The following is a 15,159-nucleotide window of genomic DNA, read 5'->3' as shown; positions in this document are numbered from 1 at the left end:
AAACTAGTGAACTTTGTGGCGATTCGAACAAACTCAACAGTACTGTAATAATGACTGCACTCTAAAAAATGCTGGATTAAAAACCACCCAAGATGGGTTAATATGGACAAACTCAGCGATTGGGTTGTTTTTAACCGTGCGATTGGGTTGTTTTTAACCAAGCGATTGGGTTGTTTTTAACCCGGCGATTGGGTTGTTTTTAACCATGCGATTGGGTTGTTTTTAACCCGGCGATTGGGTTGTTTTTAACCCTGCGATTGGGTTGTTTTTAACCGTGCGATTGGGTTGTTTTTAACCCGGCGATTGGGTTGTTTTTAACCCTGCGATTGGGTTGTTTTTAACCGTGCGATTGGGTTGTTTTTAACTGTGCGATTGGGTTGTTTTTAACCGTGCGATTGGGTTGTTTTTAACCCTGCGATTGGGTTGTTTTTAACCCTGCGATTGGGTTGTTTTTAACTGTGCGATTGGGTTGTTTCTAACCCTGCGATTGGGTTGTTTTTAACTGTGCGATTGGGTTGTTTCTAACCCTGCGATTGGGTTGTTTTTAACTGTGCGATTGGGTTGTTTCTAACCCTGCGATTGGGTTGTTTTTAACCGTGCGATTGGGTTGTTTTTAACCGTGCGATTGGGTTGTTTTAACCGTGCGATTGGGTTGTTTTAACCGTGCGATTGGGTTGTTTTTAACCGTGCGATTGGGTTGTTTTAACCGTGCGATTGGGTTGTTTTTAACCGTGCGATTGGGTTGTTTTAACCGTGCGATTGGGTTGTTTTTAACCGTGCGATTGGGTTGTTTTTAACCGTGCGATTGGGTTGTTTTTAACCGTGCGATTGGGTTGTTTCTAACCCTGCGATTGGGTTGTTTTAACCGTGCGATTGGGTTGTTTTTAACCGTGCGATTGGGTTGTTTTTAACCCTGCGATTGGGTTGTTTTAACCGTGCGATTGGGTTGTTTTTAACCGTGCGATTGGGTTGTTTTTAACCGTGCGATTGGGTTGTTTTTAACCCCACGATTGGGTTGTTTTAACCGTGCGATTGGGTTGTTTTTAACCGTGCGATTGGGTTGTTTTTAACCGTGCGATTGGGTTGTTTTAACCGTGCGATTGGGTTGTTTTAACCGTGCGATTGGGTTGTTTTTAACCGTGCGATTGGGTTGTTTCTAACCCGGCGATTGGGTTGTTTTTAACCGTGCGATTGGGTTGTTTTTAACCGTGCGATTGGGTTGTTTTTAACCGTGCGATTGGGTTGTTTTTAACCGTGCGATTGGGTTGTTTTTAACTGTGCGATTGGGTTGTTTTTAACCGTGCGATTGGGTTGTTTTTAACCCTGCGATTGGGTTGTTTTTAACTGTGCGATTGGGTTGTTTTTAACTGTGCGATTGGGTTGTTTTTAACTGTGCGATTGGGTTGTTTTTAACCGTGCGATTGGGTTGTTTTTAACCGTGCGATTGGGTTGTTTTTAACCGTGCGATTGGGTTGTTTTTAACCGTGCGATTGGGTTGTTTCTAACCCTGCGATTGGGTTGTTTTTAACTGTGCGATTGGGTTGTTTTAACCGTGCGATTGGGTTGTTTTTAACTGTGCGATTGGGTTGTTTCTAACCCTGCGATTGGGTTGTTTTTAACCGTGCGATTGGGTTGTTTTAACCGTGCGATTGGGTTGTTTTTAACCGTGCGATTGGGTTGTTTCTAACCCTGCGATTGGGTTGTTTTTAACTGTGCGATTGGGTTGTTTTAACCGTGCGATTGGGTTGTTTTTAACTGTGCGATTGGGTTGTTTCTAACCCTGCGATTGGGTTGTTTTTAACTGTGCGATTGGGTTGTTTCTAACCCTGCGATTGGGTTGTTTTTAACCGTGCGATTGGGTTGTTTTTAACCGTGCGATTGGGTTGTTTTTAACCGTGCGATTGGGTTGTTTTTAACCGTGCGATTGGGTTGTTTCTAACCCTGCGATTGGGTTGTTTTTAACCGTGCGATTGGGTTGTTTTTAACCGTGCGATTGGGTTGTTTTTAACCGTGCGATTGGGTTGTTTTAACCGTGCGATTGGGTTGTTTTTAACCGTGCGATTGGGTTGTTTTAACCGTGCGATTGGGTTGTTTTAACTGTGCGATTGGGTTGTTTTAACCCCACGATTGGGTTGTTTTAACCGTGCGATTGGGTTGTTTTTAACCGTGCGATTGGGTTGTTTTTAACTGTGCGATTGGGTTGTTTCTAACCCTGCGATTGGGTTGTTTTTAACTGTGCGATTGGGTTGTTTCTAACCCTGCGATTGGGTTGTTTTTAACTGTGCGATTGGGTTGTTTCTAACCCTGCGATTGGGTTGTTTTTAACCGTGCGATTGGGTTGTTTTTAACCGTGCGATTGGGTTGTTTTTAACCGTGCGATTGGGTTGTTTTTAACCGTGCGATTGGGTTGTTTTTAACCGTGCGATTGGGTTGTTTTTAACCGTGCGATTGGGTTGTTTTTAACCGTGCGATTGGGTTGTTTTTAACCGTGCGATTGGGTTGTTTTTAACCGTGCGATTGGGTTGTTTTTAACCGTGCGATTGGGTTGTTTTTAACCGTGCGATTGGGTTGTTTCTAACCCTGCGATTGGGTTGTTTTTAACCGTGCGATTGGGTTGTTTTTAACCGTGCGATTGGGTTGTTTCTAACCCTGCGATTGGGTTGTTTTTAACCGTGCGATTGGGTTGTTTTTAACCGTGCGATTGGGTTGTTTTTAACCGTGCGATTGGGTTGTTTTTAACCGTGCGATTGGGTTGTTTTTAACCGTGCGATTGGGTTGTTTTTAACCGTGCGATTGGGTTGTTTTTAACCGTGCGATTGGGTTGTTTTTAACCGTGCGATTGGGTTGTTTTTAACCCTGCGATTGGGTTGTTTTTAACCGTGCGATTGGGTTGTTTTTAACCGTGCGATTGGGTTGTTTTTAACCGTGCGATTGGGTTGTTTTTAACCGTGCGATTGGGTTGTTTTTAACCGTGCGATTGGGTTGTTTTTAACCGTGCGATTGGGTTGTTTTTAACCCTGCGATTGGGTTGTTTTTAACCCTGCGATTGGGTTGTTTTTAACCGTGCGATTGGGTTGTTTTTAACCGTGCGATTGGGTTGTTTTTAACCGTGCGATTGGGTTGTTTTTAACCGTGCGATTGGGTTGTTTTTAACCGTGCGATTGGGTTGTTTTTAACCGTGCGATTGGGTTGTTTTTAACCCTGCGATTGGGTTGTTTTTAACTGTGCGATTGGGTTGTTTTAACCGTGCGATTGGGTTGTTTTTAACCGTGCGATTGGGTTGTTTTTAACCGTGCGATTGGGTTGTTTTTAACCGTGCGATTGGGTTGTTTTTAACCGTGCGATTGGGTTGTTTTTAACCGTGCGATTGGGTTGTTTTTAACCGTGCGATTGGGTTGTTTTTAACCGTGCGATTGGGTTGTTTTTAACCGTGCGATTGGGTTGTTTTTAACCGTGCGATTGGGTTGTTTTTAACCCTGCGATTGGGTTGTTTTTAACCCTGCGATTGGGTTGTTTTTAACCGTGCGATTGGGTTGTTTTTAACCGTGCGATTGGGTTGTTTTTAACCCTGCGATTGGGTTGTTTTTAACCGTGCGATTGGGTTGTTTTTAACCGTGCGATTGGGTTGTTTTTAACCGTGCGATTGGGTTGTTTTTAACCGTGCGATTGGGTTGTTTTTAACCGTGCGATTGGGTTGTTTTTAACCGTGCGATTGGGTTGTTTTTAACCGTGCGATTGGGTTGTTTTTAACCGTGCGATTGGGTTGTTTTTAACCGTGCGATTGGGTTGTTTTTAACCGTGCGATTGGGTTGTTTTTAACCGTGCGATTGGGTTGTTTTTAACTGTGCGATTGGGTTGTTTTTAACCGTGCGATTGGGTTGTTTTTAACCGTGCGATTGGGTTGTTTTTAACCGTGCGATTGGGTTGTTTTTAACCGTGCGATTGGGTTGTTTTTAACCGTGCGATTGGGTTGTTTTTAACCGTGCGATTGGGTTGTTTTTAACCGTGCGATTGGGTTGTTTTTAACCGTGCGATTGGGTTGTTTTTAACCGTGCGATTGGGTTGTTTTTAACCCTGCGATTGGGTTGTTTTTAACTGTGCGATTGGGTTGTTTTTAACTGTGCGATTGGGTTGTTTTTAACTGTGCGATTGGGTTGTTTTTAACCGTGCGATTGGGTTGTTTTTAACCGTGCGATTGGGTTGTTTTTAACCGTGCGATTGGGTTGTTTTTAACCGTGCGATTGGGTTGTTTTTAACCGTGCGATTGGGTTGTTTTTAACCGTGCGATTGGGTTGTTTTTAACCGTGCGATTGGGTTGTTTTTAACCGTGCGATTGGGTTGTTTTTAACCCTGCGATTGGGTTGTTTTTAACCGTGCGATTGGGTTGTTTTTAACCCTGCGATTGGGTTGTTTTTAACCGTGCGATTGGGTTGTTTTTAACCGTGCGATTGGGTTGTTTTTAACCGTGCGATTGGGTTGTTTTTAACCGTGCGATTGGGTTGTTTTTAACCCTGCGATTGGGTTGTTTTTAACCGTGCGATTGGGTTGTTTTTAACCGTGCGATTGGGTTGTTTTTAACCGTGCGATTGGGTTGTTTTTAACCGTGCGATTGGGTTGTTTTTAACCCTGCGATTGGGTTGTTTTTAACCGTGCGATTGGGTTGTTTTTAACCGTGCGATTGGGTTGTTTTTAACCGTGCGATTGGGTTGTTTTTAACCGTGCGATTGGGTTGTTTTTAACCGTGCGATTGGGTTGTTTTTAACCGTGCGATTGGGTTGTTTTTAACCCTGCGATTGGGTTGTTTTTAACCGTGCGATTGGGTTGTTTTTAACCCTGCGATTGGGTTGTTTTTAACCGTGCGATTGGGTTGTTTTTAACCGTGCGATTGGGTTGTTTTTAACCGTGCGATTGGGTTGTTTTTAACCCTGCGATTGGGTTGTTTTTAACCGTGCGATTGGGTTGTTTCTAACCCTGCGATTGGGTTGTTTTTAACCCGGCGATTGGGTTGTTTCTAACCCTGCGATTGGGTTGTTTCTAACCCTGCGATTGGGTTGTTTTTAACCGTGCGATTGGGTTGTTTCTAACCCGGCGATTGGGTTGTTTTTAACCGTGCGATTGGGTTGTTTTTAACCGTGCGATTGGGTTGTTTCTAACCCTGCGATTGGGTTGTTTCTAACCCTGCGATTGGGTTGTTTTTAACCGTGCGATTGGGTTGTTTTTAACCGTGCGATTGGGTTGTTTTTAACCCTGCGATTGGGTTGTTTTTAACCGTGCGATTGGGTTGTTTTTAACCGTGCGATTGGGTTGTTTTTAACCGTGCGATTGGGTTGTTTTTAACCGTGCGATTGGGTTGTTTCTAACCCTGCGATTGGGTTGTTTTAACCATGCGATTGGGTTGTTTTTAACCGTGCGATTGGGTTGTTTTTAACCGTGCGATTGGGTTGTTTTTAACCGTGCGATTGGGTTGTTTCTAACCCTGCGATTGGGTTGTTTTTAACCGTGCGATTGGGTTGTTTTTAACCGTGCGATTGGGTTGTTTTTAACCGTGCGATTGGGTTGTTTCTAACCCTGCGATTGGGTTGTTTTTAACCCGGCGATTGGGTTGTTTCTAACCCTGCGATTGGGTTGTTTTTAACCCTGCGATTGGGTTGTTTTTAACCGTGCGATTGGGTTGTTTTTAACCGTGCGATTGGGTTGTTTCTAACCCTGCGATTGGGTTGTTTTTAACTGTGCGATTGGGTTGTTTTTAACCGTGCGATTGGGTTGTTTCTAACCCTGCGATTGGGTTGTTTTTAACCTTGCGATTGGGTTGTTTCTAACCCTGCGATTGGGTTGTTTTTAACCGTGCGATTGGGTTGTTTTTAACCGTGCGATTGGGTTGTTTCTAACCCTGCGATTGGGTTGTTTTAACCCTGCGATTGGGTTGTTTTAACCGTGCGATTGGGTTGTTTTTAACCGTGCGATTGGGTTGTTTTTAACCGTGCGATTGGGTTGTTTTTAACCGTGCGATTGGGTTGTTTTTAACCCCACGATTGGGTTGTTTCAACCCTGCGATTGGGTTGTTTTTAACCGTGCGATTGGGTTGTTTTTAACCGTGTGATTGGGTTGTTTTTAACCGTGCGATTGGGTTGTTTTTAACCCTGCGATTGGGTTGTTTTTAACTGTGCGATTGGGTTGTTTTAACCCGGCGATTGGGTTGTTTTTAACCCGGCGATTGGCTTGTTTTTAACCGTGTGATTGGGTTGTTTTTAACCCTGCGATTGGGTTGTTTTTAACTGTGCGATTGGGTTGTTTTAACCCGGCGATTGGGTTGTTTTTAACCCGGCGATTGGCTTGTTTTTAACCGTGTGATTGGGTTGTTTTTAACCCTGCGATTGGATTGTTTTTAACCCTGCGATTGGGTTGTTTTTAACCCGGCGATTGGGTTGTTTTTAACCCGGCGATTGGGTTGTTTTTAACCCGGCTAGACTTCCTAAACATCCTACGGGAGGTGAACTTTAAAAACAGAAGGCAGAAATACACACGTGTTATGATCCTTTCATTATCTCAAAGCAGCATGTGATGCATTACATACACTATACCGGTCAAAATGTTTGTGAAAGAGTCTCTTCTGCTCACCAAAGCTGCATTTATTTGATCAAAAATACAGTAAAAATTCAGAAATATATTTAGAATGTAAATCAGCTGTTTTCTATGTGAATATATAGTAAAGTGTAATTTATTCCTGTGATCAAAGCTGAATTTTCAGCATCATTACTCCAGTCTTCAGTGTCACATGATCCTTCAGAAATCATTCTGATATGATGATTTGTTGCTCAAGAAACATTTATGATTATCATCAGTGTTGAACAGTTCATATTCTCGTGTCCATGATTTGGGCTCTTCATGCGAGTCTGAAGGCTGACAGCGAGCGGCAGAACCGCACAGTTTCTCTGTGATCCAGCAGGGCAGATGTGAAGGAACTCGAGCAGCTCAAACACTGAACATGATCGAAGACGCCTGATGTGAGCTTCAGCAAACAAAATCCACCTCAGAACAACGTCTGCCGTCCAAAATAGAATTCGCTGCTGTCTGCAATATCCTGAAGAGAGATTTGATAACATAAATATTTATAAAGAGCCAAAGGAAATGAAAATGAATTTGCATTCTGCTTTATCACATGACGTGCTGCTCTAAAACTGCATCGTGTGAATAAAAACTAGAGGACATGCTGTAAACTATCCTGAACATTTCTCCCAAATATTAAATAATGAAAATTATTATTATCATCAGTTACTAGCTACAAATATTCAATAACATTATAAAAGGTGCATGCACATAATTATAATAAAGGATATATTCAAAATTTACAGGTAAATCGTAAAAGGTGTATGCACATAATACATATAATAATAATGATAATTTATAAATATTCAATGACTTAAAAGTTGCATGCACATAATAATAATAAATAATAAATGATAATATATTAATCATTTACAAGTATATTGTTCAAGGTGTATGCACATAATAATAACAATAATCATATGCAAGTAGTTTTTTCATGAACTCACTGATGAACTACATGGAATATTTTTACTTTTAAATATTAATTTGTCACTGCAGAATCTTTTATAATTATTGAAAGCAAAAAAGATGATTAAATTGATGAAGACACATTTTAAAAGACACTGTGACCAACTGAAAGACCTAAAAATGGACCATTTGTTTACATTCATATCAATTTCTTGATTTTGATGGGAGGAAAAAATCCATGAACACACTGAACAATTATGTGCAGAAATGAAAGTGATCATACGGATAATTCTAAGTCTCTCATGCCGTGAGCTTTAGTTACACATTCACCAGAGTAAAACACCAGAGGAAAGAGTTAACAGACTGCTCTCTTCTGGGATGTTGCATTATGAAACACAACTTAATCCTAATAATGCAAATATCACCAGTCTCATTCCCAGACAGAAACTGATCTCGTCTGTGAATGATGGGAATCAAATCCAATATAAATCTGCCAAAGCTCAAAGACGGTCAGATCTGAGGCTTTATGTGTTACACTCTGAATTCTGACGAGTCGCTTGATTTCAAGAGTTTTATTTCTCAAAAAATCACTACAGAAATCTGTTTTCAACATTGATAATAATAATGAATGTTTCTTGAGCATCAAATCATCATATCAGTATGATTTCTGAAGGATCATGTGACACTGAAGACTGGAGTAATGATGCTGAAAATTCAGCTTTGATCACAGGAATAAATTACACTTTACTATATATTCACATAGAAAACAGCTGATTTACATTGGAAAAATATTTCTGAATTTTTTCTGTATATTTGATCAAATAAATGGGTCAATGATTTATTTTTTTTTTCTCCAAAGGCCTCAATAACAATAAAATATGTTATAATAAATAATAAAAAGTTATGACATCCAAACTATGTACTCGATCTCTTTTATTGAATGCAAAAGGTTTTAACTATATTTTTGATATTGAAGATTTTGAAGTGTCAAAAGGTCATTCGGTTTAACCGTTCAAAGGTCAATACAGTCATTTCATTTGTGATTAAAATATCTTATAATGTAATAATGTATATATTTTCATTCTGGCATGATTTTATAACATCATATATCAACATAGTGCAAAATGGTGTTAAAATTATGTGTAGAAGTCGTTGCTTTGTTATGAGAAAGAATGAATTTCATTGATGTCATTCGGAGTAACCAATATAAAGGGACCATTTTGGATCAAGTCATGCTGTCAATATCATGTGACAGGATGTGACATCATTCAGGACCACATAGTCATGAAGCAAAGTAACTAAATCTCTCTTAACTATTTGAAAACTTAATATTTGCACTTTTTCATACGCATGTACCAAAACATCAGGTCATTCAACCGCTATAAAACATGGAAAATGTTGTAATATTTTAAAAACTATACTAAATATAAAATGTTTGATTGTCCTTTTGCTAGCTATCAGCCTGTTAGCATCGTTTGAAAATATCGTCATTCAGTAAAACCGAAATTTTGGTTAAACTGAATGATGTTTTTGGTGTAAAAAATGACAAAATCGGTGTTAATTGATTATAAAAACCACATAATCTCATTGGCAACACTTCATAAAACTTCAAAATTAATTATATCTCCTTTATATTTTTTGACACTTTTTCTGAATATTTTTTTATATTATATTCCATATTTATATTATATTTTACACTTTTTTATATTATATTTTTTAAATCCTTTTTCATCATTGACCCGAATGCAGCCTTGGTGAGCAGGAGAAAAAAATGTAATTATTCTAAACTTTGGACTAGTAGTGCATGTATGGACTTTTTAATTACAATTTAAATCAATGTAGAGCTTTATAAAGTGAATGATCAGTCCATCTCTAAACTCATGGAGGGTTTGAAGCCTCTCACTGCGTCAGGGCGATTACACTCGTGAAGCCCTGAGAAACATCCCTGGACACACCAGCTGGACGAGTTACATAAGAGCGCAGGACGGAGAGACGGAGGGATGAATGTTTGATGAGAAAAGCTCCTCATTGTGAGAGGAACCGAGTGAAACTCTTAAGTCACCATGAAATGTTCTCTTCTCTGATGACGAGGGCGGGGCAACCTGTCACTCACATGAGATCCACCAATAGCAAACCACAACCATCCAATCAATCCCACACAGACTAAATCAAGCCCCGCCGTACATTTGTTCTTGTTTGAGAAGCGTTTCACTCGATATACGGCACAATAGAGAAGGAAACACAAAACTTCAGATTCATGACGAGTTCAACCCTCGTAAATCGTAAATCTCTCATTATCAACAGATGTTGGATTCAATCTCAAAAACACTTTTATTTTTATAGGCTGCTCATTTTCAGTGTAACAAAGAGGGAAAAAATGTAAAAATAACAAAACAAATAAAAGGTTGTTATACCCTGTGAGTCCAATGTGATAACATTAACTCATTTTCAGGAAAAAGAACATCTTATCCAGGGGCCGGATGAACAAACTTACTTATGTTAAGACTTTAGATTGATCAGCTATGTCAGAAACCTCATAATACTAGATCAGTTTTGAGTTCAGAGCTTCCCTCGCTGTTACTGAATGCCTGAGTGCTGATTCAGAAGTTCAACAGTGTGTGTGTGTGTGTGTGTGTCAGAACATGTACTGTTTGTACTCATCCAGCAGCCAATCACAGAAGGGGGAGGAGCAGCTCCTTCCTCACTGAATGTCATTTCAAAGGCAGTAATGCAGCGGCTCCCTGCTGCCCTCCTGTGGCAGAATCACACACTGACTCCTGCATGGAGATTAAGAACATCTCTCAACTTACTCATATACTAGGAACTACTGGACACTACAGGCAAAACCATTGTTTGTTTTTTTCATGCACTGCTCAGTTTGGAGATCTGCTTTACTTTCATCACATGAGCTCTTTCAGACTAAGAAAACATCTAACATACACATTTAAAGGGTTCGTTCACCCAAAAATGAAATTTCTGTCATTAATTCCTCTCCCTCATGTTGTTTCACACCCGTAAGACCTTCATTTATCTTCAGAACACAAATTAAGATATTTTGGATGAAATCCGTGCAATATAATCAACACTTTCAAGGTCCAGAAAGGTAGTAAAGACATCGTTAAAACAGTCATGTGACTGCAGTGGTTCAATCTTAATGTTATGAAGAGACGAGAATACTTTCTGTGCGAAAAAACAAACAAAAATAACCACTTTATTCAACAATCTCTTCTCTTCTGTCATTATCTTACGCAGTGAAGCTTCCGTGTTTACGTCCGAACGCCGGCTCAGTATTGGCCAAAGCTGATCACATGATCAGCATGACGCATGCATGTGAAGCCGGCCAATAATGAGTCGGTGTTCTGACGATGAACCTGGAAGTGCTGGACATAAACAACATATGAGAATGACACAGAAGAGAAGAGATTGTTGAATAAAGTGCTTATTTTTGTTTTGTTTTTGCGCACAGAAAGTATTCTCGTCTCTTCATAACATTAAGATTGCAGTCACATGACTGTTTTAACGATGTCTTTAGTACCTTTCTGGACCTTGAAAGTGTTGATTACATATAGACGAGTCATATACCTCTCGGATTTCATCAAAAATATCTTAATTTGTGTTCTGAAGATGAACGACGGTCTTACAGGTGTGGAGCGACATGTAATTAATGACAGAAATAATTTTTTTGTGTGAACTAACCCTGTAAGTGTTTATTTTATTACACTCTATTAGCGTCTGTGGATTTCAAAAATCAGTCCATCTCTTTAAAGTCGCGAGTTTGAGTCAGAAATCTCCACTTCAGCAGCTTTACAAACACCAGACTTTGCAGTTTAATTCTCATTTATATTCTGAAGGTTTGTTCACACATCATTCGCCTGATTTATACGTTTCATTCCTAAAAACAGTGCGAATTGTTTTTTGATTTATGGAGTGATAAAAAAAGAAATCCAAAATCCCCTCTGTAAAATCCTTCAAGCCATAACTGGCTTTTTCCATTTTTCAGATTTCTGTTCTGGAAATGTATGTAAATGAGTGCATAGTTAATTAGATCAGGGGTTCAATATGCAAATGAGGCATTAAGTGTCACCGGTGGGTTGCTTGACGCTCTTTTTATTTATTGCCTTTTTCTCATCACATATTTTAGTAATCATCATAGATATCATTCGAAAGCTTACGATAGAGCCTGTGAAACCCTTCTGAAATCAGATGTTGCATTACCATGGAAACAGTACTTTAAGTGTTTTAGTGAGCTCCTCCCCTATAGGGCGGTGTCAGGTTTCATATTACAATATTTATTTTAGCTACTTTATCGTCGGAAACATATCGTCGGAAAAGTCTCACGGTTTCATATTTGGCAACTGTTTTGTGATGGAAGTGATATTTGCACAGAAATTTGTCAATTTGTAACATGAGAATGCATAAAAAAATAAAAAAATAGAATGTCAGTGACACCCGGTGGCTATTTTTGGAATCGCGCCTATACAAAATCTTATAAGAACTTAATTTTTTTTATTTCAACTTCAAATTTGCAACACAACTTGGTTAGACATATGACTTTCATATGATAGCAATTTTAGAGTACAACATATTTGATAAAATATACATTTTCTATAAAATGTTTAGTACAGTCCATTTGATTTATAGTAAACTTAAACCTCCATAAGCATTCTTGAATTATAATCATTTAAGTTTGGATAGTGCATTTTCATGTCTATTCTCAAAAATGGGGCTGACAACATTTCAGAAAACATGTAATACAAAAGAATGTGCTGAAGAATCGATTCATCTGTAGTGTAAATATCTGCATATTCATTGCATCATATAGTATAACAAAATATCTGTCTGCAAACAAATAATTTCACTTTTCTGAGCCGTTTGATTCCGTTTCAGACGGACTTTCATCATGTGAACGAACATTGAATCATTCACTCAACTGATTCATCCAAAACTGAATCAAACTCAATTGTCTGTTTCCAAAAAAATCTCTAATTCTATCAAATTTATTTTTATGTCATAAAGAGTTTTTCTAATAAAATCCAAACATTTTTAAGTATCCAAAATCATTTTTCTGCGTGTTGTGCAGTGTATTATGGGCCATCAGACGCAATGAACAAACTATTAAATGAAATGATTTGCTTGAGGATGTTTCTTTGCTTTATTAACAGTTTCTTATTTGATTTTTTTGGTCAAACTTTTAAGTGCATCTATAAATCATCTTGTAAATCGCTCATCATCATCATAATAAAACACAGCAAGCTCCCCAAAAACGTCAGTTTAATAGATTAAGGCTAAGATGAGAAGGATGGACACTGGGTAACGCTGATGTCATTCTCACAAACCTGAAGGATTATGGGACGGCATAACACACGACACACACACACACACACCCCTGCGGTCCGTTATAAAACAGTGCATAGCTCAGTGAAGGAACATTTCTGTAGATCATCCAATCAATCTACCTCATTTACATCATCAATCACCTTTAAAAAAATAATCAAATCAAGCAGTCTACGTTTCATATACATATTTGTATTTTATATATTTATATTCAATGTACAGAGTTACATTCTGAACTGCAAAGGCTGGTTCACAGAAATAAATACTGCAACGGCTAGTTTGCGACAGGAAGTTGTTTCTGCTCTCCTGGAGAGGACCAACAACTGCAGACCGACGCAAGCACAACGGCAGATCGTAGAGTCTAAAAGACGCGTACAAAAGTCTCATAAAAATATGCCTCTGTCTCTGCACGTTTATCTACACGCTCGCTTTCCTGGGAAAACTGCTCTAGTGTTAAAAAAGACGGCGGACGAGCGAAACACAGACATGGCCGCGGTGGAAGATACTTCTGTAAAATCAACGTTCTGATCCTTTGGTGACGTTCATGTGAGGATATTGCTTTCAATCTGCGGAAATCCCACAAATAAACGGTTTACGAAGCTGGAGTTCTCCAGAAACCCTTCATTCATTCATTGTGAAGCACAAACAAACAGAACACTTCATTCTTCGCTGATAATCATGGTTTGCAGGAGAGAAATACTATAAGCCAATGCTTAAAACATCTTAAATAAAGCAGAACTGAGGGAAAAAGGTCCAGAGCGTCAGACGTCACTCCTCATTGGCCATGACCTGCCACACGATCAGGTGACTGCGCTCGGCTCGGGCCAGGAAGGGCTGCAGCTTCAGAGTGGGTTCGTCCATGTTTTCTGTGTCTCCTCCTTCATCGCCTGCGACACGATACGAAGAGAAATCAGACTTTCATATTCAGTGATGTTATCAGTTCATCTGATTTTGATGAATCACAAGAATCGATTCATACGAAACTTCACTGAACATGATTTGTAGTGCCTGTCATTCAATCATCTTTGTGCTTTCAGATTCTTATTTTATTACAAAACTCAGTCAATAAATGTGTTTTTGTGTCTTTAATGCGGTGTGACAGATCACTGTTGAACTGATCTAGTTACAGCAGCAAATAAACATGAATGAACATCATGTGGAGACATTCAGTCAAATTGTAAATCCAAAAGAGTCAATATCAAATCAAAAACAGAATTGAATCGCAAGCTTGTGAGTTGATATTTTAACTTAATCGAACTGCATGCCTGTGAAATGGAATTAAATGGAATCATATGCTTGTGAATCGAATCGTAAGCTTGTGAATCTAAATTTGAATTAAATCTATTTGCATTCTTGTGAACTGAAATTAGAATTTAAGCTTGTGAATCAAAATTGGATTAGAATTGAATCTCGAGCTTGTGAGTCGATATTTGAACTGAATCAAATTGCATGCTTGTGAATTGAAATCGAAATTGAATCTAAATTGTGTGAATCAATTTTAATTGAATCTACTCGCCTGCTTGTGAATTGAAATCAGAATTAGATCGAATTGCAAGCTTATGAATCGAAATTGGATTTGAATTGAATTGAGCTTGTGAGTCGATATTTGAACTGAATCGAATTGCATGCTTGTGAATTGAAATCGAAATTGAATCGTATTGCAAGCTTGTGAATTGGAATTAAACTGAATCACATGCTTGTGAACTGGAATCAGAAGTGAATCGAATTGCAAGCTTGTGAATCAAAATCGGATTTGAATTGAATCTCGAGCTTGTGAGTTGATATTTTAACTTAATCGAATTGCATGCCTGTGAAATGGAATTAAATTGAATCACATGCTTGTGAATCGAATCGCAAGCTTGTGAATCTAAATTTGAATTAAATCTATTTGCATTTGTGAACTGAAATTAGAATTAAATCGAAATTTCAAGCTTGTGAATCAAAATTGGATTAGAATTGAATCTCGAGCTTGTGAGTCGATATTTGAATTGAATCGAATTGCATGCTTGTGAATTGAAATCGAAATTGAATCTAAATTGTGTGAATCAAAATTTTAATTGAATCTACTCGCCTGCTTGTGAATTGAAATCAGAATTATATCGAATTGCAAGCTTGTGAATCGAAATTGGAATTGAATCTATTTGATTGCTTGTGAACTGAAATCAGAATTGAATCTAAATTGTGTGACTCAAAATTTTAATTGAATCTATTCGCTTGCTTGTGAATTGAAATCAGAATTAGATCGAATTGCAAGCTTGTGAATCAAAATTGGATTTGAATTGAATCTCGAGCTTGTGAGTCGATATTCGA

General features: G+C 38.6%; 1 protein-coding gene across 3 annotated transcripts in view; it reads right to left on the bottom strand.

Annotated features, from left to right (window-relative positions):
* Positions 1–11,236: 11,236 nt before the first annotated feature.
* spag9b (sperm associated antigen 9b) overlaps positions 11,237–15,159 on the bottom strand; it is a 56,142-nt gene continuing 52,219 nt past the window's right edge. Inside the window, exon 30 of one of the 3 annotated variants that reach the window (XM_067370139.1) lies at positions 11,237–13,736. In XM_067370139.1, coding sequence (XP_067226240.1) covers positions 13,618–13,736 — 119 coding nt within the window. In that variant the 3' untranslated portion in view covers positions 11,237–13,617. The remainder of the gene's footprint in view (positions 13,737–15,159) is intronic. The other 2 variants (XM_067370137.1, XM_067370138.1) reach the window with 2 other exon arrangements.

The sequence above is a fragment of the Chanodichthys erythropterus genome, chromosome 19 (assembly GCF_024489055.1).
Source record: "Chanodichthys erythropterus isolate Z2021 chromosome 19, ASM2448905v1, whole genome shotgun sequence".
In the NCBI taxonomy this organism is placed as follows: domain Eukaryota; kingdom Metazoa; phylum Chordata; class Actinopteri; order Cypriniformes; family Xenocyprididae; genus Chanodichthys; species Chanodichthys erythropterus.
This window is presented reverse-complemented; position numbering and strand designations above follow the sequence as displayed.